At 41.1% G+C, this 25,809-nt stretch overlaps 1 protein-coding gene across 1 annotated transcript; it reads right to left on the minus strand.

Annotated features, from left to right (window-relative positions):
* Positions 1 to 2,672: 2,672 nt before the first annotated feature.
* fkbp15b (FKBP prolyl isomerase family member 15b) lies at positions 2,673 to 23,858 on the minus strand. Its single transcript, XM_041937834.1, has 29 exons — positions 23,716 to 23,858; positions 21,419 to 21,522; positions 21,252 to 21,330; positions 20,940 to 21,009; positions 20,778 to 20,852; positions 19,508 to 19,606; positions 19,193 to 19,342; positions 19,023 to 19,091; positions 18,160 to 18,303; positions 17,829 to 17,971; positions 17,676 to 17,724; positions 17,453 to 17,569; positions 15,446 to 15,530; positions 15,192 to 15,292; positions 15,003 to 15,090; positions 14,697 to 14,806; positions 13,505 to 13,603; positions 13,257 to 13,351; positions 12,615 to 12,717; positions 10,453 to 10,624; positions 8,487 to 8,623; positions 8,140 to 8,295; positions 7,808 to 7,960; positions 7,049 to 7,141; positions 6,694 to 6,807; positions 5,709 to 5,816; positions 4,554 to 5,221; positions 3,484 to 3,592; positions 2,673 to 3,260 (listed from the first exon to the last, which is right to left on the minus strand). Exons 1-29 carry the CDS (start codon positions 23,763 to 23,765, stop codon positions 3,183 to 3,185), a joined length of 3,618 nt encoding a protein of 1,205 aa, XP_041793768.1. The 5' UTR covers positions 23,766 to 23,858; the 3' UTR covers positions 2,673 to 3,182.
* Between the last annotated feature and the right edge of the window lie 1,951 nt (positions 23,859 to 25,809).

Below are 25,809 nucleotides of genomic sequence, written 5' to 3' on the forward strand. Positions count from 1 at the left end.
TAAAATTAAGTGACAGTCAAGAGAAACTGTGTGAACATGAAGTCTCATTTGAAGCAAACTAAATAACAGGAGTAGCAGATTTAACACCAGTAACTGTTTTTTCCTGTTGCTTTTTGTAGGTTTATACTGCAGCGCTAGCTCAACTAACATTAGCTAATGTGGCTTCTTCCGCAAACTGGGAGCAATGTTGGATAATTTTCTAAAAATGAGGGTCAGTCAAGAGAAACTGTGAATGTTAAGCCTCATTTGAAGGCTACTAAATAATGTGAGAAGTAGGTTTGATGTTAACTGTTTCTTCATGTTACTCAAGTGTGTTCATACTTGCATACTTGCATACAATCTCCTGTTTTCTGAGTCGCAGCCTGCCGGAGTGTGTCTTTTTAAATCGACCATTTAGTCATTTTTCTAAAGAATATCTAGACATAAAACACACATAAATCTGGCCCAGACTTGTCCGCATCTCACAGTGTAATCGTTTTTTTGATAGCAGCTACGTTTTTGTCACAATTACAAGTTGTTCGGAAGAAACCGACAGCATAAATATAGGTATTCAGAAACAGGTAAAAAGTGGGAGAGATAGAGAGGTAATTATCGGCAGGTGGGACAGAAGTTACACACGCACGCACACACACATTCAGACACACATATACCAGACACATCTCCATGTCGGAACTGGTTGGGCTGCTTGTTCAAAATACTTGGGACAATTTGATAAATGTGTAGTTCAAGCAGACACACACACACAAACAGACGAAGACACACACATACGCAGTCACACACAACGACAGATACATGCACACAGACACAGTCACACACAAATACAGTTAAATACACACAGACAGCCTCATATAGACAGGCACAACGCCGTTAGCTCTATTAGCGCAGTTAGCTCTGCTAGCTCTATTAGAAATGTTAGCACCGTTAGCTCTGTTAGCGCCATTAGCTGTTAACTCTGTTAGTGTTAGTTCTGTTAGCTCCGTTAGCGTTAGCTCCGTTAGCTCTGTTAGTAAAAGGAAACTTTGGATGATAATAGAGATGGTTCATTTCCATTAAATTCATTCATGTTTATTGATTCAGTTAATAAGACCAGCAGCCCCCTCGTGCCACTGTCAAAATTTCGGCGGTGCCGGTATTGTCTAGTTTTTACTGGAGCAAAACTATGTTTCAGACAGAGAAACAATAGTTTGAGAAGAATGAGAAAGTTGTTCTAGAAGACACTCAACAGAGAAGTATGAACCTGAAAATGAGCGTTATATGAATGTCTAAACTCCAAAATCAGCAGTTCAAAATAATGTTTCTCAAGGCTATTCCACTCTTAAATGATAAACCGTTGGCATTTTAATTAAGGTAGATTTGGTTTTTCAGCTTTTTTTGGAATTATTGGTGGTATTGTGCACACATATGTTTAGGCTATGCTACTCTTAAAATTGTAAACCATTGGCACTTCATGTTATATTTTGTTGTTAGCCTCTCTGTTCTATTTTCAGTATTTTATATGTATTATTATACATTATTTATATAATGGTTTAACATGTATGTATGGTGTATTTGCTGTCCTGTCCGTTCTGCAGGAGCTCATCAAGCCAAGCTCCTACTAATACTTGTTGGAATGGAGGGTAAAGTTAATGTAATGCAGCACACCTCATTCAAAATTACAAAGTTTTAGTGCTTCCTGTAGGAGAGCTTCTCAAAAAGGATTTAGGACCGGACAGTGAAGCCCGACATTGCACAAACATGCTCATCAAGTCAGAATAAGCTGCTGAACTTTTGGTGTTAAACACATCTGAGATAAATGAATATCAAGTATTTGCCCACTGGATTAACATTACATTATAATAATTATTAATTATTCATAATAATATTCAAAAGGTCAAGAATACAAAACACAAAAGGTCTGATGTCAGATGCAAAAAAGATAACACCAATGTTAATCAGTGAAAGATGAAATTGTATTTCTGTTCTGAAAAGCTGCCCACAAAGGCCCAGTTTTCTTCAGTGACTCTACAGCGACATCTAGTGCTCTACAGACACAAAAAGCAGCCAAATATATATATATATATATATAACAGCAACCAAAGTCAGAAGAGTCCTGTAACCCCAGTTTGTCCTGTTGATCTGCGTCTTCCAGTTTGTGCCTGAATATCGCTTCTACTGTCGGTCCAGTCTGACATCAACACTTCATAAAGTTCTCAGGGACGCCCACTGTCAAATAATAGTTTTGTATGTCATTTTTTTATTTTTAAATTTGTATTTTGAAGTCAGCTTTGGTCTCTTGTAAACTAACGTTAAATCCACCAAATAAAACACCGAGTGTACCTTTCAAGTCACTGTAATCAGACGATTTACTACAGGCCGTCGTCAGGTCACGTGGTCTGTCGCGTAGCAACACTGCACCTTTGCAGGGTCTGGAGCGCCCCCTGCTGGTCTCTGGTAATCACCCCAACATTAAAAACACATTGTACATTTTATGAATTACTGCAGTAATAACTATTGACAAACGAATGCACTTTGAAAATCAAAACGCTGACATAAAATTTAATGTGTAGTATTTTATACACAAGCACTAAGTATGTTGTCTGAAAAGGTCCTGATGTAACTCTTTTGAAACTAGTGTAAATGCTGACCTTACTAAAAAAAAAAAAAAGTGATTCAACACGCACAACAGCATATCTCCATGTCATTTATTTTCTGCAGTGAATTTCAGGTTAGCAAAATTTTGTAAAAGTTCTATTCTTAAAGCAGCAAGCTAATAATTATAAACCATTTAATGGTACAGTCTGAAACCACTGATAACAGGATTACTGCTGATTCAACAAACTAATCTGCTACAGTGCCATGTAAAAATCTGGGATTAAACTGCATCACCAACAGATATCACATAAATGATGAAAAGCATTTGTTTTGATTCGTCTGTGAATTACTGGCTTGTTATTTCAAACCAACATGAGGGCCTGGAATTGTAGCTTTTGTGCTCCAGGATGCTGAGGCAGCAGCTGTCAGTCAGCAGGACAACGCAGAGGTGACGAGCCGAGCTGTCTGACTTCTCTGTCCAATCGAGTTCATCGGCAGAGGCCTCTCATCATCCTGACCGCTCCGCCAGGCAGAGACAGCAGGTGAAGCACCTGACGTCTGTTTATACTGTTGAATATTAAGACGCAGACTTTTATCATTCTGGTTCCATCTCAGCTCAGCCAGTCTAGATCATCATCATCCTCATCATCACCAAACAGAGGGGCAGGGGGGGGATGCCCTTTCAAGCTCTGGAAAAAAATAAGATAAATAAAAACATGAATTCTGTCCATCAATGTTGTATTAATGGATTTAGTTAATACAGAACAGACTTTATTCTCTTTAAAGCAGTATAATGTAGTGATAAAGCATCACAGACTGACTTAACATCGAAACATAACACAAAGGAAGGGCTGGGATCAGAGGGCGACACGCAATGCTGAATCATCTGAGAGCTTAGACTTCCTTCCTCACCATCTCATCCTCTTCTTCTTCCTCACTAGGTGCTGCGGGGGGTTTGGCAGGAGTCGTGTTCTGGAAAAATGGCTCCTCTCCATTTTCCTCACCCATTCCCCCAGTCAGACTGAGAGAATAGGGAGTGGGGGTACAAAAAGACAGTGGCGAAGAACAAGAAAAGGAGCGTGGGGATGAAGCAAGCAAAAGTTAGTTAGTTTGCAGGATTACATGCATTCATTAGTGAAGATGCAGGGCACAAATATGTTACAACTGTGGTCAAGTTAAATGAAGTCAATGAGTTACACTGGCCTTCAAGACTGCATCTGACAACATGTGACCAAGGCCACAGGTCAAAATGACTGCTTGCTGACGCCAACATATATTTCTTCATGACCAAACGGATTCAAAAAAAAATACCAACAGGACATACTATATATTATTATTTTTATCGGGTTCCAATGCACACCAAATGTTTTTAGACTGATACCCAACATTTCCACCAGCTGTTAATACAGTTGGGAATTTGAAATTTGGTGATGGTCACTGGTACAGCAGTTGCAAGAAAACCATTTTCTAAACTTTGTGGTGCATTCAAGGATGCTCGAGAATTATAAGTGAAAAAACTCATGGTACACGAGTACGTCACAAAAGAATCATTTTTCCATTTCTGGCTGTTTAAGTGTCAGTCAGTTCAAAGTAGTTGGTGTTGGTAACCTTTTCTGAGATAATCATTATATTTTTGGCATAATTTTTAGTGTTTTGTTTCCTATTTATTGTTATTTATTGCCTGTTTTATTGGTCCTATTTTCAGTTGCATCATTTATGGTCACTTTTTGTGAAGATGTACTGTACTTTGTTAAAGTGTTTTATATGTTGTCTTATTTGTCTGTCTGTCTGTCTGTCTGTCTGAGTCTGTGCATCACCTGATATTTGGTACAGATTCTCCATCACCTCCATCACTCCAGTTGTGTTACTGAAATCACTTGAGGCCAGACTTTGCTAAGGCTGAACATTTATGAGATTTTACGGAGAGCGCCCTCATTGGCCAACAATCATCTGACATAGTAAGCGTTCATGCCAGGACTCACCTTGTGTCCTCTCCTGAGCTGTTCTGAAGTACAGGCGGTGGAGGCGGGTTGGCTGGGGGTCCAAAGGCTTTCTGAGAAGCAGCATTCATTTCTCCGACATGATTTGCATCGTCCACGCTCTCCTTGTCCACCTCACCGCTCACAGCAACACTCCTTTCTGACACAGCTTCCTGTTCGCCCTCTGGTGGTGAACTCTCAGCAGGTTCATCATCTGGATCTGCAGACTTCTTGGTGTCTTTTACCTCTGTGGATGATTCATGAGCTGAGTGTTCTGCCTGCTCCTGCTGTACTTCAGACTCTGCTGCTGCTGGCTCGTGCAGTTTCACTTCAGTGGATGAAACAGGATGGAGATCAGCGGCCGCTAATGCCTCTGCCTGGCTCTGTGTCTTTGACTCTGTTACTGTCTCTGTCTCCTTCTCTACTGCTACTTCCTGATCCATCTGGGTCTCAATGACTTGTTGAGAATCTGATTCAGCCACATGTTCTTCTTCCTCCTTTTCTTCCTCCTTTTCTTCCTCTTTGACTCCTTTCTCTCCATTTACACGTATATCCTGTGGAGGTGTCTCCTCTCTTTGTCTCACATTATCACTTTCTTCTTCCTCCTCTTCATTCTTACTCAGTCTCAGTGAAGATCTGTCTGTGCCACTGAGGAGCTGTAGGGTTACATTCTGGAAAAAAAACACACCCATATGAGGAAAGTTCACCAAAACATGCCATACTTGTCACTAGTGCTTTGTTGCACAAAGTCAAGTGTAGCGTAGTAATTTTTGCAGATTTCAGGCAGCTAATTGCAGGGCCTTCCATTATCTGCGTTTTATGATTTTCAAAATCCCTGTCGCTACGGGAAACGACAACCACCTCTGAGCTAGAAAGCTACACATTGATCTATACTGAAAATGGCAAGTTACCCTAACCCTAACATGGTCGTTAAAGGTACAAGCATAAACAAGGTAGCAGTTACCTTTTCCTTTACAGGGATTTAGACATTTAATGCCAGCGCTCACTCGCAAATGTTCCACCAAAACAAACCAGCCATACATTTCCATTATTCTATTCTATTCGTCAGACGTACCATCAATCAGATGTGTTTTCTTTTCTGACATTCCAAACTGCCACAGAAAGGCTGCTTTGGCATTTTATGACAACAGTACTTACCTTAATGGTAGTGACAATGACCCCCAGCACAGCCTGGCCACTGTAAGATTCACTGAGGTCAAACTCCCCTCTCAGAGAATGAAACACTCCGTTCATCACGCGTTTCACCTACAAGTACACACAGCCAGCCTCAATTTCACTGCTGAAACACAGAGTAATGCCATATACATGCATTGACCATCCACTTGTGCTAACAAATCAAACTTCAGTGCTGACACTTCAACAAACTCCCACTGTGAGCCATGATTTGTAGTATTAGTGATTATATAATATGCTTATGTGCCTGTCTCTGCAAAAACAAACATAAACAAATAAATTAAAACCGTGTCTACAGGAGGTATCGATCATATCATTAATTATCCTAAAACTCTCCAACTGAAAAAACAACTAACTAAATGATTTAATGTTAAAATGTTGAATGAAATTTGAATCTTGATCAAAACGTGACTAAATACTTCCCACTGGGGACACAATTTCACTGCACTCTAATGGAAACTTGTACATGAGTTTAGATTCAAATATTATTACTACTACAGTAGGTACAAAAACAGGAAAAACATGAAAGATTCCTATGCAAAAATCAAAGCCCTGCCGACCACAGAGTATGTCAGATATTATATGCTACACTGTATATGTAGTGAGAGGGGAGCTATCAGGTAAACCCAACATCATAATTTAATGAAACTGAATTGGATTAGAATGTGGGAGCATTCATCATGCTGTATCCCCTGCAGGTTGTGACTTCCTGTTTGTGGGTGGTGAAAAGCCCCCACTAAGAGTGGGAGGGGCTGAACACTCAGCTATCCTTTACTGACATCTGGTGGTGTTGATGCGTTACTGCTGATCATTTTTGATAATCACTCTGACTTCCACAGTGACACAGTTACACTCTTCTCATGAATGCTGCAAAACTGGTGCGACTGATTGGAATTCATTGTTCCATTCATGCGTGAGTGTGTGTGTGTGTTTCTGTTTGACTCCTCACCTCTGCTGCAGTGTCTCCTGAACTCTCCTGCTCTGCCAGTTTCTTCTCCAGTACAGCCACTCTTCTCTCCAGTTTCTCCCTGACAGCTACTCCTTGTTGCTCCAAGGTTGTGTACTTAAAGAGAATAACATACAGTGACTGCGTGTGTGTGTGTGTGTAGGGGGTGGTAGGGATGTAACCAGGAATAAATAACAGCAAGCCAATTTCCTGAGGAATGAAAAGCAGTTGTGTACGTAAAAGTGGTCCTACAAAATTCCCGAAAAGTGACATCCCTGAAGAATGCATTTCCTGCCAGTGATGACCATCTAATCTCATTAGAAGCACAGGCTGACTGACAACTTGTCATCCATCTTACTTTGTCCTGAAGGGCCTGCAGCTCTTCGGCCTGCCCGTGGTGTTGTAGTGAACTCTGTTCTTCAGAATCTCTTGACTGCTTCAGAGCCGTAAACTGTTGAGGGTGAGAGAGGCCAAAAACAAGCCAGTCACACATCATATATTCACACTTAGATCACACTATATCACTAACTTTTTCTTATTTCCAATTCTGGTTACCGCAAGTTCAAACTGAACTCTCTGGTTGCAGCTAAGCAAATAAAAACAAAAAGCTGGCTAAGCTATGGTATATCTAGCTGAAAATATATCTATGCTTCAAAAAATGTGTATTACAGAAGTAAAGTTCACAGTCTTTTCTTCTACTTTGAGAACAACTGGTGGTTTCATTTTGTGAACAGTAGTTACAAGAAAAAGATTTAGATAACCAACTGCATAATTACCTAAAAGAGCTGGGTAGTAACTAGCTAGCCTGCAAAAATGTTAAGGCACTTTGTATATTTGTTTTCTTTCATCAGCTAGTTCTGAGCCTTTGTGTTTTTTGGAGCTGTTGAAAATTCAAAAGTTGTGTTCAAGGATTTTTATTTCATCTAGCAATGTTCATTAAAACTGTTCAATTAAATGTTAAGGGCCCTATTGCATTTATTAAAACATAAAACATTGATGCATGCTGTACTAATCCTGCTCGGCATTATGACCTCTACCTAGAAACGTGCCCTACATGAACATAAAACGAGTGTGTTGTGTGTGTGTGTGTGTGTTTTATCACAGCTTGCTTCCTTACCTTTTCCTGTAGCTGGGTTAGCTTGTCCTGCAGAGCATCTCTCTGCTCTGTTAGGTCAGCCTGCTCTCTACAGTGTTGGTCCTTTGCAGAGGCCAACACCCGTTCACACTTGCCCTTCCACTCCTCCTCCAGCTCCGCCTGCAGTTGAGACAGCTGCAACATATGTGGTACAAACATTAGTGGTGGCACTCCAGATAAACACATAAAATGCATTTTTTAACAGATCCAAAATATGTTTAAGGGAGATCAGAGAGAAGACTGACTGCAAATGGTCAAACCATTGCATTATCATTCACATTCCTTCAGTAGCAGCTTCTTTCATCAAAAGCAACCTGTTCAGATGCAGCATTGTCAGTGCTGGTCCTGGCTTTGCGCAGCTGAGCTCGGAGGTTGTCCAGCTCCTGCTGGCTGCTCTTGCGGAGCTCCTCCACCTCCTCATCTCGACGCTGACGCTCACCCTGCCACTTCTTCTTCCTTTCCAAAAGTGTCTGAATGGGAGGGGAACCAACGGCGTGTCAGAATTTACTATTACTATTTACGTACTTATACTAAACATTTCTTAACAATTCTTTCACACAATACCTTTGTTTCCATGGTGATGTCTGTGTAATGTAAGAAACAAAATCCTGTTCTATTTCACTGGCAGAAGGAAAAAGTATACTAGACAAAGTATACTTACTCGTTCTAGACCCTCTTTATCAGTCTTTAGGTCCTGCAGTTCTTCCTCCATGTTGTTGGCTTTCAGCTCCATCTCTTTGCGCCTTTGCTTCTCTGAGCGGTACTGAGCCTGAGCCCTCTCCGCTGCCTCCTTCAGCTCTGAAACCCATAAACACAGCACTGTAGAAGAGTGTTTCTCTGAAGTTCAGATTGTTGTTACAAACAGCGAAGAATGAAAGAGAGACATAGACGGAGACATAAGATCAAAAAGACAATAAAAAAGGATATGACACACAAGTATAAGAATACTGTTGCCATGAAAAATATTTTTGCCGTATTGAATTGCACATGAGTCAGATATGGATAATAAATACAGTCCTTGTACTATTGCACAGTCGAAAAATGAACACAGTAACAAAAGTGTAATATTGCACAAGATGTAAAGGATATGAGCATATGCAAGCATAAATAACAGTAGTGCAAACAGCAGCTTTGTGAGGTTGTCATGGGAAACATTAACACAGTGCTTTGTTAAATAATGCTGGAGTTACATAGTCGGACAGCTGTTGAATGAAGGACCTTCTTGCAGAGTGGATGCAGCAGTCTGTTGCTGAAGGAGCTGCTGAAGGCCCCCACTGTGTCATGCAGGGGATGAGAGGGGTTGTCAATGACTGTTGCCAGCTTGGCTAACATCCTTCTCTCACCCACCTCCTTGATAGTATCCAGAGGACAGTTCATTAACGTGGGCTGGTCAGTGACCGTCTAACATTCTTTATTTTCTGACTTTCTTTGCCTTTTATGCTCCAGGGCCATAACAATGTTCTTTGTATATAAAGTTACTTTGATTTGACTGTTGATGATTTGAAAAGCAAGGGGTTTTCAGTTTTTCAAGGTTTATGTGGAGCTGCTATCAAAGCAACACATTCTCAAGTCCAAGCCTGTTAAAATGCAGTTACTCTCACATCAATCACAATCTGTTATCTAGAACAAGACAATGTTAGTTACACCCGATGCTTGAACTCACTTTCAAACCAAAATGATGTACCTTAGAGGCACTAATAGAAAAGAGGGCTCACATGATTTGTACGAGCACACTTTTGTTTGGCTGTATCTCATTCCTCTGTGCCATAGAGCTAGCTAGCTGACTCTGCCCAGGCGGGACTGGGAGCTCGGAGCACCGGGACAGTGGTGTGAACAATAACACTGCCCACAGGAGTTTTGGACCGCTGGGAAGAGGAAGTGGGGAATGCTGGCGAGGAGCAACGCCGGAGCCAGGCGAGCGGGTGACAGAGCCAGGCTCAGCAGCCTCTACAGACATTAGGGCAGAGGCGAGGACACCGAAGAGGACATTGACAAAGGAAGCACAGAGTGCCCGAGTGAGAGGCAAGAGACAGGAGACAGGAGTACATCTCAGACTGGCTTTTAGTTGTTGGCGAGAGCTTCGCTAAATAAAAGGCTGAAAGACAAATGCCTTTTTGCTGTTGGACAAGTCAGTAACATTAGCTGGTGTGCTAAGTTATGTCTTGTGTTGTTGCGCTTGATGTTTGGCTGTAAGCATCGAAAAGTAATGCAATCATAACAAATGCACGTGTACAACTGGCCATATTCACAACAGTGGTGTATAAGTGAATTGCATTCTGACATTGCACGGGTGCCAAATCGCAATTAAACACCAATACCAATAATGTTGCTTTAGGGGGTTTTCACACCTATGGTTCGTTTGCTCGTTCTGATGAACTTGGTGCAATTTCTCCTTGGTTCAGTTTCTTTTCACCCAGAGAAAAATCCAAGTGAGCCATGAAGATAGGATCTGTTCAGGAATGCTGTATGAGACTGCAATCATTTTAATTGGGTGCATCTAATCATCTGGCAACTGAGTGCAGACATGCACTATTTGAAATACTTTCATGGCTATACTTTTCCATTTAAAGATCAAATCAATTTTATTTGCAATTTTACAGACCAATGAAAACAGCATCAGCACAGACCTTCCAGCTGTGTTTCCAGGGCTGCGATTCGTTGGCTGTGGCTCTCACTGTCCTGCAGCGCTGAGCTCAGTTTGCTCTGCAGCTCCACGGCCTTCTGCTGCTGAGCTGAAGCTTCTAGCTGCAGCTGAGACAGCCGGGCAGTGGATGAAGCCAGATCCTCCGTCAGACGAACCTGATGGAGACGCAGGCAAACAGGGGGAGGGGTGAGTGGGGGGGGTATACCAGTGGCTGTCTACAGTGAAGTAAAACCCAGGCCGCTGAGACAGTGTAACAGAGTGACAGCCTGGGTGAGTGGCTACTGATGCTAGTGTTGTGAGCAGCATGACCCTGTGGGGGACAAATGGTGAGTGATGACTGATGGGAAAGACAGAAGAAAAGAAGAAAGAAAAGTTAGTTAAAATGTTTATGAAGTATGATATAAACAGGATGATTCCAGTGGCAGTGGTCAGATCTGGGTCAAATAGTAGTTTCATACATTTCCTCACATTCTGTGCAGCATGTTTGAAGGTGGGGAGTGATCAGGACAAACCAGACAGTCAGATCAGCTGACTAGTTCAAGTGTCTGAATCTGAAATCATCTGCAGAAACTGTAAACTTACTACTGTCCTGTAACTTGACCATTTACTGTCTCTGGTACCTGATCTATTGTGCCCCCTCTACATCACTGAAAATGTATTTTTTGCAGGAAGAGCAAATTTTTCTTGCTGACTTTAAACATTCAACAGCAATTTTTAAGTCAGACTCAACTGTCTTTGCTTTGTTTGCTGATCAGCTGCTGATTTGAAGGTTGTTCCTATTTTGCAGATACTATTTGACCGCAGACTAGTAGCAGTACACAGAGGAAACAGGCTCACCTGGCCGGAGCTCAGGTCCTGAGGCAGTGCATGCTGAGAAGAGAGAGCAGTAAATGCTAGATTTTCCTCAGAGCAGCACAGCAGTGCAAACAAGCAGGCAGGGAGCAGTTGGCAAAGAGTGAAGCACTCATCGTTAGCATCAGATTTGTAACAGGAAAAAGACGGTAAATGATTAAGTAAACACCACCCCAAGCCCCACTGATAGTGCTGAATATAAAGTGTATTACTGAGGTGAAAAGCTTTATGAGAAAGTATTTTGACAATCAATGAACTGGTTTGAGTCATTTTTTTTAAGAAAAGTCAAAATGTTCTGATTCTTCTGAAAAATGTATATTTTCGGGTTTCTTTACTCTATAACAGCTGAATATCTTTGGGTTGTGGACAAAACAAGACATTTAAGGACGTCGTTTTGGGCCTTGGGAAATGAGTATCGACATTTTCACCATTTCCTGACATTTTATAGACCAAACAACTAATCGATAAATCAAGATAATAATTAACTGATTAATCAACAATGAAAATAATCATATGCACGTATTTTTAAGTTACAGCAAGATTCCAAATTTACCTCGAATACAAAGTACCGGTGTTCAGTTAGTTTTGCAAGGTCATTTTGTCAATCATGATGAGAATGCGGTTTGTTCGACAACAGAACATGGAGCTGATTTCATTTTGTTGGCTTTGTGCTTTCAGCCTGACAGATACAGGGTTTTTAAAGTTAATACCAATTATGCTATTAATTTACAGTTATAAAACCTGCGGGACAAACGTATGTAATGTAGACACGGTGTCTAAACACCTCAAACATGTCTTTGACATGTTTCGTCTCTTAGCATCTCAAATATACACCAACATGGACATAACTGTGATAAACTAAAACCAGCTTTTAATTCTGGTCCCAGCAATGTATCAGTTAGGCTCTATTTTGGACCAATCACTGAAATGCTGGACAGTGGTGAGACACATATTCCCCCATGTTTTGTGAAAATCAAGTCTGAAGGCACATTCACACACTGCAAGCCACTTGCTGGATGTCACGCTGCATCCAGTGTGCTCTGACCACATGTATAAGCAGCGGTCTGCAGCCACAAAGGTCTGATCAAGCCAGTTTCTACATGCCAATACTCTGACGCATGTGATGGTTTGGATCCATCACAAACTACTATCTTCTGACTAGTACTGCAGTTGGTCAGCATTGCAAGAGCTGTAAGAGATGTAAGCTCACCCTTGCTACAGTGTGAACACACTATCAGTCAGACTATACAGTCTCAGTTGCTCCCCTTTTCACCACTGAAGACGAATCCTCACCTTGTCCTGCTCAGCCTGCAGCAGTCTGGCCTGGCTCTGCTCGCTGGTTGACTTGAGCGAGTCGTTCCTCATTTCCAGCTGCAGGTTGCTCTGCTCCACGTATCTGGACAGCCACAGCACGACTACATTACAGACCCATTCAGACTGAAATCTCCCCTGATTCTTCCTTTAGGTCAGTATTTTGAGTCAGTGTGGTCTGTGAGTCCAACCACATGAAATCACAGTGTGGAGGAGACATTGACAACTGAAGCCTTTTCAGTCTTCAGCCTTGTTTTGTCTTTTTTTTTTTTTTTTACTATTTTGTTGCATTGTTTTTTTAACTACTATTTCCAATTTCCTGCTTCAGCAGGACGGGACTATTCAGATTTTGGTGATGACAATGGTGTCAGTGCCTGTTTAAAGTAAAACACATCTTGCAGTTCAAACACTTAACATTTGGAATTTGATCTTTCATTTTGTCAGATTCTAATCCATGATAACTAAACTAATAGCTTACATTGCATTATGGTGGCTTTAAACAGAAGAGCTCCAGATTATCATGTGACAGAGATCATACTGTATACATTTCTACAGACATAGTGGATGGTAGGATGTGATGTTTTGGCCTTCTGTCAGCCATAATTGTGACATTTTCTGACCCACCTCTGGTTCTGATTGATGAGTTCTCCGATTTTACGGTTTTGCTCCTCGATGCGACCGCTTTTCTCAAAGACTTCCTTTCTTAAACATTCATTTTCCTAAAAACAAAACAGGAGTTTTAAGGACACAGTTTGATTTGAAGTCCCAACACACCAAAAGATTTTCTTATTACGTTTGTGCTATAAAAAGAGATAAGGAAAAAACAAGAGTAGCAGAGCCTCAAAAAGGCACTGTGATATTCAGGGGTGTACCTGGACAATTCTTTGGATGTTATGCATGATCATGGAGGTCTCCATGGACATATTAGACACCCCCATGGAAAGGCTTCCCTGCCTCTGAAGGTCATCTATCTGTTAAAGAAAAAGAAAGACCAGAACCAGATGTAAAGTACCAGTCAAAGGTCTGAACACACCTTCTCGTTCAACGATTTTTTGAATTATTTTCTACATCATAGGTCAATACTGAGGACATTAAAACTGTGAAAGATCACGTACTGTGTGTAATTATGTGGTAAACAAAGTTAAATATTTTAGATCCTTCAGAGTCGCCCAGTTTTACTTTGATGGCAGATTTACACACTGTTGGTCTTCTCCCCTCCACCTTCATGAGGAAGTGACCTGGAACGCTTCTACAACAGTCTTGAAGGAGTTCTCATATATGCTGAGCACTTCAGCTGCTTTTCCTTCACTCTGCGGTCCACCTCATCCCAAACCGTCTCAGCTGGTTCAGGTCAGGTGATCGTGGAGGCCAGGTCGTCTGACGCAGCACTCCATCACTCTGTTTGTTGGTCAAAAAGCCCTCACAGGGGCTGGAGGTGTGTTTGTGTCGGTGTCCTGCTGGAAAACAAATGACGGTCCCACGAATATCATGAGATTAACAGTATGACCAGCAGAGCATCCCCACACCATCACGCCTCCTCCTCCATGCTTCACAGTGGGAACATGCAGACACCATCCGTTCAAATCTGGACTCATCAGACTGAAGCACAGATTTCCACTCGTCTAATGTCCATCCGACGATGAAGGCCTGACTCACGCAGTCTCCTCTGAGCTGCTGATGTTGAGATGTGTCTTCTACTTCAAATCTGTGAAGCATCTGTGTGGGTTGTAATCCAAGGTGCCTTTAATTGCTGATTTCTGAGGCTGGTAAATGTAATGAAGATAACTCTTCGTGCTCCTTCCCTGGTTTGAATCAGACCCAGATTCATTGTAGTGTTCGATGTTTTTTATGACTGCATTTGCAACTTTGAAGAATCTGAAATATATTAGTTTAACACTTTTTGGCTTGTTACATACCCATGCGTTATTTGAGAAATTGGATGTCTTCAGCACTGATCTACGATGTAAAAAATAATAAAGGGTGCATCCAAAATTTTGACTGGTACTGCAGCTCCTTCCTGTTAAAGCTGCTTAATGAACATATCCTTGCACACAGAGACTATACCTTTGAAGCCAGCTGATCTACTTTATCGGCTACTTTTGTAACAGATAACCGGATCTCTGTGTTGTGCTGTCGGGCCTCAGTCATCAAGAAGGAAGTCACATCACTGGAGCCTGGAGAAGACACGCACAATCACACACAGGGTGTGTCATTTTCAGTTTCACTTCTCAAACACAAACCTGTCTTGTTTCTGTGTAGTATAATTGACTATTGAGGCTGCTGTGCAGAACTGCTTCATGAAATAGTTAAAGGGGAATGTGTCTGGTTTGATCATAATGTGTTGCTTGTCCTTGAATTGCATGCTCTCACCCATGTATGGGACAGTTTGTGCAGGGTAGACCTGGCCAACGGGCTGAAGCTGAGATGGAGCTACAGAGGTCTGTGTGTAGGAGTAAGGCTGTGAAACAACAAAAGGCAATGATATAAACAGATACTGCCAGATGTGTTAATATATATGTACTTATGATAAGTTAAGTATAAAATGTGGTGAAATGTCACCTGAAAGGCATGGCTGCTGCCTGGCAGCCCAGGCTGTGGGGCAACAGTGGTCATAACTGGAACTAAGGCAGACGGTGGAGCTGTGTGAGCATGAGGATGCACTGCAGGAAAAACAATAGAATTTAACAGATCAGATTTAGGGATGTCACCAAGACATTGTAAAACATACTGTACATCAGCATAAGAAAACTGTGTTCTTTGTAATACTAAACTGCAGGAAAAATACATATTATCAACAGGTGGAAGAAGTTTACCGTGTATTGAAGGTGGAGCAGCAGTGGATATCTGCACTGGAGATGGAGCCGCAGGCTGATCCTTCACTCTGCTGCCACTGGTGTCCTGGAGATGATCACATAGTGGCAGATACTCAGTAAAGACACCAGACAGGGCAGATATGCAATTAGGGGCACTCTGGCAATTTTGCATTGCATTTCCATTGTGTTGGGGAATTTGCAAGAGACAGGTTAAAAAACTAGTTAATAATTGGTGCAGCAAAGGCTAAGCTGGCCTGAATTTAGGATGCTAGCGTATTGTCTGTCTGGGAAATGGCCAAATTCACATTGCTGCATGTCATCCCCTCCCTCTCTCTCTTCAGCTGCAATAACCAATAAAGCCAAAAGGCCCAAAAATAAACAAATAAATGCCCAGATCGCTCAAGTAAAGTCATTATACAACTGTATCCACTGTACTACACTACAGTATTATAATACTCCCATGATTTGTAAACTGATGTAAAATTGATATTGGTGGACTGCCCTTTAAGGAAATTCAGTTAATACAACATTTCTACACAAACTTTTAAATATATACTTGACATTTTTATACACTTGAAAAACCCTTAAATACGGTAAGTCTTTTTCACAGAAGACATTTTAACATGTCGCAGTAATCAAATGGATAATTGTTAAATTCCATTGAGCTGCTTCAGTTTCAGACTCCTGGTATCCTTAATGCTGGTTCACCGTCACCATCTCCTGGGACATATAAATGACTTCTACTACAACAGGTCACAATGTCCCCTGTGAAAAAGGCCTGTTGATGCTTAGCTGTTGTCCTCAAACTATTGGTCCATTAATCAATTAGTACTTTGACAAAATATGTCAAAGACCATGTTTATAATCAATTCATCAGGTTCTTTGTTAGGTAGCTAAATTTCTCTCCTATCATTGTGAGTTGAATACTTTTGGTTTTTTTTTTACTGACATCTCTTTAGTCTCCTGTAACTTGTGGACTGTATTAATCATCTATCATATTTTTGACATTCTATATACAACATAGTTAACTGATTCACAGGAAAGTAACCAATAGGTTAATCAATCAATTAAATGCTTCTTTAGTTGCCCTATTAGAAGCATGTTATGCAGCAGAGTACAGTAAATGTGCTTAAATGTCATATAAACACATTGTAATTTTGTAATATTTTGCTGGTTTTCGTTTCACAAGATTTAAAAGTCAAACTCAAACAGAAAGTGATACTATACCTATGTTCTGACCTCTGATGGTTGTGGGCCGACTGTGATTGGGCAACTGAAGGATATTGATTTTCCCTTTTCTGAGCAATTTCTCAAGTGATGCAGATGACAGGCTGAGCTGATTTTTCCAAGCTGAATGATTAATGTAACCAGAGTGTAGGATTTAGTGGCATCTAGCAGTGAGGCTGCACACAGCAACCAACCGAATACCACTCGCCTAACTCTCACCTTCCAACTGTGAAGAAGGATGTACGGTGGCCGCTAAAAATGCGAAAGGCCCTCTCTAGAGCCAGTGTTTGATTGTTTGGCGGACTCAATGTAAGAGCACCCGTGCACTCTGTAGATATTAAGAGCTCATTCTACAGTATCTACAGTACACAATGATTCTTATTTTCAGCTCATTATACACTAATGAAAACATGCTTATGAATATTACAATCAATTTCTGCCAATCGATTGCCTTAAGACCTCCACAATGGACCTTCAAATGTGCAATCTTTCATATTTGAACTATTGAGCAGATGGAAGCTGGAAGTTTCTCGTCATGTTATTTGATGTATTATTATATGGGATTGAGTCAAGATAAACTACAGTGTGTGTGTGTTCATGATAATGAAGGAACATGTCATATGATGTGTCAGGCCTTGGATATACACAAAACACGCTCTAGAAGGGGACGTTCATTGGTTTTGGCCTTTCATGGTGTTTTTTTGACAACAGAAAACACAAAATAAATATCAGTACTTATTGATCTACAGAAACTTCCTTCCCAGGATTCTGCCAACCCACCTCAAGCTCAGAGTCACTGGATTCAGGCTGGCTAGCCACTCCTGTCAGAAAGGGCAACATGGGCTGGCCCATCTTTGCCATGCGAGAGATCAGCTTGGCTTTTGTGGCATCTGGATTCTGAAGTTAGAAAGAAAGCATCCCATCACTAAAGCTGCAAAGCAACTGAATACAATTAATATCACAGTACGTCATTAATAAGAAAAAAAGCAGGGAGGATGCTCACTGCCAGCTGGTCACTGAGCGAGTTGGACTTAGCACGAAGCGCTGGCTCCCTGGAAAAGCAAAGAAAGGCTTAGTTTAGGTGGTTATACGAGTTTATGTGACAAAAGAATTAAAAAATAATGTTGTTAGCAATTTCCTGAGGCTTAATTCTCACCCTGGTGTGACTGAGCCTGAACCAGTTGTTTGTGCTGGGGGTTCTGGGGCCAGATTCTCCACACTGGGGGCTGGGGAAGGAGCAGGGGAGTCTCTGGAGCTGGCACTAGCCCGATCAGACCCACTGTCCTTGGAAAACTTCACCTAAAGCACAAAACAAACAGAATAAGTTTCATTTCACACTTCACCAACATTACATGCAACTAGGAGTAAAGAAGCGGCAGCTCTTTAAACACACACATAACTAGGTATTCAATGATCAGGTACGTTAGAAAAAGTCAAATACAAGACAGATGAGTGAAGGATGTGGAAAACTGTTCAGTGGCTGCTACCCGTCGAAGCTCTGCTTCAAAAATAAGAGTGCTGTTAGACGGGACGCGGTTGGGGACTCCCTTGGATCCGTATGCCAGGTTGGGTGGGATGACAATGAGACGGCGGCCGGCCTTCTTCATCCCCAGCATCCCCTCCTCCCAGCCCTGGTGGCCAAGAGAAGGACAGGAAGAGGGATTGTGAGGTAATTACATAACAAAAGGGTAATGATGACCATGACCAGAAACAAGATGATACCACCAGACTGCAGTCACAGTTTAGACTGGTCATTTAAAGCTAGGCCAGTTTATTTCAAAACACAATGCTACCACATTGGGTCAGTGAGTAGAACAGCAGGTGCACTTGAAACCCAATTAGACCGCAAACATAAAGGAAGACGACAGTTGGGAAGCTTGGACAGAAATATACTTCTCAAAAATGGACCGTCACAATACTTACATACATGAGGACTGAATAAAATAAAGCATTCACTTTTTGGGCTTTTTTTTTTAATTTAGTTATTCAGAGAGGCCGCTAGTTTGTTTCTGCACCAGACAGACTTACTTCCATATTTACTTTTGATTTTGGGAGAGCAAGTCACCTCTGTGTAACTTGATTGAAAACTGACACACTGAGCTGCTCCTGTAGATAATTTTACATTACATTACATAATTAATTTTACATTGCTCTGATTGATAATGTGTCAGTGTCAATCTAAGCAAAAACAAGATGATACCACCAGACTGAAAACTAATATAAAAGAGAACTAGAAACAGAAGGAAATAAATGAGTCGATAAGAATATTTTCTAAAATGATAGTGTATTAAAAGGTGTGTGACTGACCTTGAACTGCTATTCTTATTTAAAACAGTATGTTTTGACTCACTTTGATCACTTTCCCCGCTCCAACTTTCAGTCGCAGCAACTTGTCTCTGTTCTGGTTGGAATCAAACACCTGAAATCATATTTAACATTCAATGAGCTGTGAGCTATCAAGTCCAGAAAATCTACAGGAACTGGAGACAAACTGATGGAATGATGATGGAAGTGTGTGACCTGTCCAATGGCGTGGTCCTGCAGGAGCCAGCCTGTGTACACCACCTCCAGAGAGTCTCCATTCTCCACCGCCTGGCCCTCACCCAGACTCAGATCCTGAACCACCACAGTGTCTAAGGAGGCTGCACTGTTCGCTTTCGCCAAACATACCTGATGCACATCAAAGGAGAGAGGTCACGTTCTGATATGTAACTCATATCATTGGTGAAAGCTTGTATCTCCTGTAGGTCAGGATGAAAAGGGGGTTTTGATTCTTCTCAACACAAACAGCCACTTTGTTAGTCCAGGTGGTTGGTCTTCTCCTGTGCTGCTCACCTCTTTGCAGAAGTCCAGTGAAGCTTTATCTGATTCAAACATCAGGGACCAGTTCTGCCTCTGGTCATCATAAAAAGTGCAGTAATTGTTTGGCTGTACCTGCAGGGGAGAAAGAACATGTGATCCAGACGACAGAAAAGACATGATGACCAACACAGCTCACGGTGCATCATTTTTCATCAAATCTGCTCATTCGTCCAGCAACTCTAGGGGAATCTGTAGCGCAGGGAAAATCAACTGAGGTCTGATATTTAAATCTCAGTGGTCATAATGTCTGGTGGAATTAATTCCAGAGTTAGATGTGAAAATATTCTGACTCTACACGCTGTCTTCCTCCGCTAATTCTCTGCCCTCCCTCTCTCTCTCTCTCTCCTCAAGCAAATCCGTGACCAAACCAAAGTTGGTGGCGATTGTTGGAACAGTGAAAGACAAACAAAGAAATTATTGTTTTAGTTTGTTCCTGTCAAGTTTGAATCAAGTGTTTTACAATGATAAAATTAATATTTCTGTGAATGGAGTCTGGTGGCTTTGGTGAGAGCCATATAGCTGCTGTTCCTGGTTAAATAAAACGGATCTCACTCTTTCACCAAAGGGATCTTTTCAATAGTGTTGTCAGACACTTAATAATAATAATAATAATCATCATCATCATCATTATCATGCCACTGTCAGTGGCAAAAACAAGCACTTTTAGTGGCCATACATTGAGGATGCACAAATGCACTGAGCCCTTAACGGCTGCCAGCTTCAGCTCTCTCACTCAATACCAGACCTATTTCAAAAACGGTGTCCCCATTAGTCACACAAAACAAAAACAAAATAGTGTGAAAATAGGGTCCATAAACACAGGTAATAATTGACTGGAATTGGGCCATTTGTGCAGGACACTGAAATGTTCCAGGACAAGTGACTTTGGTAAAATTGGAGAGAAGATCACAGATTAAAACTGCCCACATCAATAACTCATGAGTAAAATGTTTTTAAAACACAAACCACAGCAAGTGTAATCTACAAAGTGCAACACTGAAAAGATACTACAAAAATAACTTCAATAACTTAGAGTCATCAAAATCACTTCATACATCAGCCGTCTCCTGTTGGTTAAACTGAAAAAAGATTATTTATAACCAACTAAAAAAATGAGAGGATGTGATAAAGCTTTGAACTTTCTTCAGCCCCCTCACTGTCAAGTATGATATTCCTTTGAAAAAAATCAGAATCATAAAATCTGTTTGTCCACATGCACTCAGCATCCTTTGTCTCTACTCACCGTGAAAACAAAGCCGACATGGATCTTGGCAGCTGTCACTTGTTTCTGCTGGCTTAAGTACAGAAGCAGCTTGTACTGCAGAAAAGAAGTGGAGCATTATGCATAAAAATCAAAAGTCACACCAATAATCTCAAACAAGTGACCAATTAGCAAGGCTCCAACCTCTTTTGTTGTGTGGTTGCCCAGTATGGCTGCTCCCAGCTTGCCCTGCTTCACATACTGTCCGTTAGTACTGCACAAGGGACAAAAAAGGCAGAAAGGCTTTTCACTTGACTTGGTATAAGATGATTTGGAGAGTCATGACTCGATTTATGCATTTTTATGATTTGAAGCTTTGCAAAAAAAAAAAACAGCTTTCATGAGGAGTGAATAACTGCAGCATTTTTACATTTAGAAAATAACTGAAGAAAGCTGGAAAATCCAAGAAAACGGAACATTACAGTGGATTTAAAATATGAAAACCAGGGTCCTTACTATCTGAAGGTTTGGGCTGCTGTGGCAAATAACACTGCAGGAGCTCCAGGTGCTGAGGCTTGTTTCTGGGTAGCCGGTGCTGTAAACAGACAAAAGACATGTGCAGGTCAGCCTCCACATCATGGCTGAATCTGATGTCACTGATGTCTCTGTTCTGATGGTCTCACCTGAGTTGGAGCTCTTTCTGGGCTGTTTCGGTGCTGTGTACTGGAAAGACTCATTCCCCTGACTGGTTTCCTGGTCTAGTCCAAACAGGGAGGCCAACTTAGCCCTGCAAGGAGATGGAGCATAAAGATCATCTACAGTTATGTTTGCCATGAAATATATGATCCATTCTATGGTTACGCTCCTAGAATAAAAATATCCTGGCCTCAGATATACATCAAGCAGCGGCCTCTGACTGTGTAGTCAGGTTAGTTCCTCCTCACAAGGGTAAAGCCTTTCCTCTTCATCTCAGGAGTTACTGTAGCTGCATGTCACACTTCAACACCATTTTAACCCACATGAAGGTTTGAAAGTCAAGAACATCATGGGCTACATTATGTGCATTCTAGCTGCACAAGCTTGCTAAGAAAATGTCCAGTAGGGCTGCATTGTTAGTGTCATTATCATATCAAGCTGATGAAATTGTTTTTTTGTTTGTTTGTTTTTTGCTTGACCAAACCCAAAGATTGTCATTTGACAAATAAACAAACAAACAAACTCATGGTCCACTTACTAGCATTATCTGGAGATTTCTACTTCATCTCATGGTCTTCCTTGCAGTATAAGGGCTTTTTTTTAAACTCCTGACACCCAGTTTTAGACAAAACTTTCATCCACGATTTTTATGTAATTTGCACTGATACAAAACTGTTAGAAGCAGTGAATCCTCGACAAATGACTTGACAAATTAATCAAACATCAAAAGTAATGGTGATTTATTTTCTGATCATGGACTAATCCTGTAGTACATCCATGTAGCACAGAAACAACTAGACCAACTATCATCACTACATATGGCAACATCATTACAACAACAACCTCAATCATAGGCACCAATCTCACTGTTTTTTAGACACATGGGAGCAAACCTGCGAGGCCTCACCAACATTTCTGCAAAGTTACTGCCAGCTAACTATACTGACCCCTGGAACTCCTTCCACTGGTAATCATTGGTATCTCCCAAAACAGACATGTTGAAAGCCTTTAGGCCTTCATCCCCGATGGTGAGGAACTGGGATGAGGAGGGGCAGTCTGTTTGCATGTGTGAGTTAAAATCCTTCCAGTGTACGTTCCAAGGCTTCTATGCCGGGCTAGCCCTGATCCCCCGGTTGCCCTGTGCAGTCACACCACCGTGGTAGATTCAACAGCATAGCAGAGGAAGAAAGTGAGCAGCTCCAACTTAGCGCTGGGTATCCACTGAGCAGAGACGGGCTGTGGCAGAAGCCTCCACCTTACTCCTCTAACAGGCAGCATGTGAGAGGAATTAGCTGCCATAGCACTCCCCCCTCTACTGGCTGCTTACTCCACCAGCGCTACACACTGTGCTGCTATCAAAGTGGTCACGCAGTAAGTCTGAAAATGGGGCAAAGCTGTAACTGAAAGCTTCATAATGGAGAGGCATGGAATATTCATAGTAACTGAGTCTGTCTTAACACGTGGGTCATTAGTTGACTGAAACATCCAATTTGTCAACATCACAACTTCCACTTTAAGTGGCTTTCAATTACTAAACATACATAAATGTAAAAAAAATGCTGCATGTAAAATACCTAATTTCAACATATGAGCTGTTTCATTCTTTATTCTGGCAGTCTTTGAGTGCTTTGACCTCGCGCTAAGCTGGTTATTAAGACAGTTATCTGAAATCTCAGTGGAAACACGAAGGCATGTGATAACTGAGCAGACCAGCAGTGAGAGCACATCTGATCTGAAATCAGTGGAGCTGTATGCATGGACAAGCCATCGATTTAATTCCCCGCAGGATTAAAAGACTTTGTAGCTGCTAACTTTTCCATGATGAGAACAGCCACACTTCGCTTTGCATGACACTAAAGCTCATAGCAGGGAGTTAACTGACAGACTAGGACGGACTTTAGAAATGTCAGACCTGGTTTCCCATTTCGGCACATAACTATATGTTCTTCTCGGTTAATTTAACTTAATTTAGATCAAATGTCACCGTGTTGAGGGAGTTCACAGTGCTCCTGTTGAGATTTTAGTGGAAGAACAATTATTGGCAACAAAAAATCATTTGAAAACATTTAATGAAGTGCGTGTTTTATTGTGAAAAAAATCAGCCAAATAAGAGAACAACTTCAAAAACAAGGCACTGCCTACAAACAAGGTCGCAATACATTACCAAGTTTAAAATCAAATTTGGTCCACACAGCACCACAGCTAGCTTAACCCTGGCTAAATGCTGGTCAGCTAGTTAGCTTGTAGCCTAAAAGCATTAGCTTATTTTAACCAACAAACTCACCCTCCGGTGGGAGACAAGAAGTCCCCGTCTTCATCGTCTCCGCCGAACATCTTTTGAGTTTGAAGCCTCTTTTATTAGATGAAACAAGTGCACAAACGAGTTAGCAGTTTTTACATGGCTAATTTTTTTGAACTGTGACTTCCCCTTCCTGTTTGTGGTGGAATCAGCTGACTTTCCACCTGATCTGAATTCAATTAGAGCCAGCTACCACTGGGGGGCGCCAAAGACCAAGACAGGTTTTCAAATTAGTAGTAGTTGCTTCAAACGGGATTTCGGCCTGGGGAAGAAGGCAGCACAAGGTCATCCTGAGTTGAAAGTGCTGCTTAGTCATCAAGTGTTCACACTGAGGGGATGCTGCTCTGTAGTCAGCCCCAACCTTTGACCTCACAGAAGGGCACAGAGGAGGGCAGAATTTCTTAATATAGAAACAATAATGAATGGTGTAAATGGCATGAACCAAAACTGAATTAAGAAATAACAACTAAATTCCTCCCAGACATTCTATTTGAACCCAGATTTGGAAGAGGGAAATTAAGAATAAGTTATATAAGAATAGGCTTTATATTTGTATTTAGGTCAGGGAGGTAGGAAATGCTGATTTATTTTTGTCAGAGTGGAATAGTTCTCATGTTTTTAATGCCACTATATGTTACTCACCACTTTGACAAATAATAACCTAAATGATATTATTTGTTACTTTTGACAATATTTGTAACTGTATTTTTACTGGGAAAATGAATATCTGCAGTAATTTTTCATTCACTATTTACAATTTATAATTTTATTATTCTGAACTTTTCTGCAATTATTAATGTATTGCATTTTATGAATACTTTTATAATATAGTGCTGACTGTCATCTGTGCTCTTACATTTCTTATGTACTTGTTTTAAAGCTGATGTGATATGTGCACTTTCTATAATAACGTTCTGTAAAAAAGTACAAATGGGAAATGACAGAATTAGAATAAAAATAAATAAATGAAAAGAAAAAAGACACTGAATTCCTTAAAATGCATTCCAGTCATAATGAAAAGTCAGTCATCCTGTGTTACAAGTACAGCTTAAGTGACAAGACAAGAGCCACCACTCATATTGCAAGAAAATCTCCTGGAGTCCCCACAAAATCCCTGTCTCAACCTTAGCTCTGATCTAATGACATCCTTTCAGTCATGGTTATCTTTCAGAACAAATCAGGCAGAATCCAGAGACGAATTCCACCAAATGAAAATATTTTTCACTGAGTGTGTGGCATTTCAGACTTTGTATGCCGTATGGAACAGAAAGTGTTGGTGTGCTCTCACCAACCTGTTATCAAATGTCTTCCTATCATCATGGCAAAAATAGATCTCATTACATTCACATAAACACAGCCACATTTCCTACAGTCAGTTTTAATTCAGCCTAAGGCTCATGCCCCCCTTCTTTGCCAAGTTCATTAAAAGAGCTATATTGTTTGGCTGAGCTCCAAATAGCATTTTGATCTGTCATAACATTGTGCCAGTCCTGGCAACGCATAGCTCTAATACAATTAATCTGATGTGTGACGTGAGCATTGGTGAACCTCACAATCGCTGTGTTGGTTGTTGATGTACAACTTGTACTCATCCTCTTCAGCCCACCGCTCCTCTGTTCCACCTTCAGGTTGGTCCTGAGTGAATTGCCATCATCTATTTTTCTGTTCTGATATTTTTCTCCCTCTTTTCTGAGAGAGTGTTGGCATGCAGCACATTCAGCATCATTACTGCTGTTGGTGCTGGCTGTGCCATTAACACTTTTTCAGATGTTCATAGTGCCCAGAGGATGAATCCTCATGACTTTGGTGATCCCCTGACTTTCCCTCTCATGTCACAATGAGATCCACAAGAGTCCCAAAATCCCAAACTTTCTTTCTAGGTCTCAATCAGGGTGATATTTTGAAACTCAGCCCCGGACTGTCTTAAACACAACTGTATCTTTGAGGTAAAACAGTGATTTTTATATAGTCTGACTGGAATAAGTCGATTTCAGATCAGGTTAAAATATATTTTAACTTCCTAGAGGAAGAACATTTTGTGCCTTTGTGACACTGTCACATATTATTCCTACAGTAAAA

Source organism: Chelmon rostratus, chromosome 5 (genome assembly GCF_017976325.1).
Source record: "Chelmon rostratus isolate fCheRos1 chromosome 5, fCheRos1.pri, whole genome shotgun sequence".
In the NCBI taxonomy this organism is placed as follows: domain Eukaryota; kingdom Metazoa; phylum Chordata; class Actinopteri; order Chaetodontiformes; family Chaetodontidae; genus Chelmon; species Chelmon rostratus.

Excerpts from the sequence above, each read along its gene's own strand:
- fkbp15b (XM_041937834.1), bottom strand. The coding sequence starts at position 23,765 with ATGTTCGGCGGAGACGATGAAGACGGGGACTTCTTGTCTCCCACCGGA. Across the intron at positions 18,304-19,022 it reads GAGCGGGGAAAGTGATCAAA|GGCTGGGAGGAGGGGATGCT; the intron begins GTGAGTCAAAAC and ends CTTGGCCACCAG. Across the intron at positions 5,817-6,693 it reads CAGGAGACACTGCAGCAGAG|GTGAAACGCGTGATGAACGG; the intron begins GTGAGGAGTCAA and ends GTGTACTTGTAG.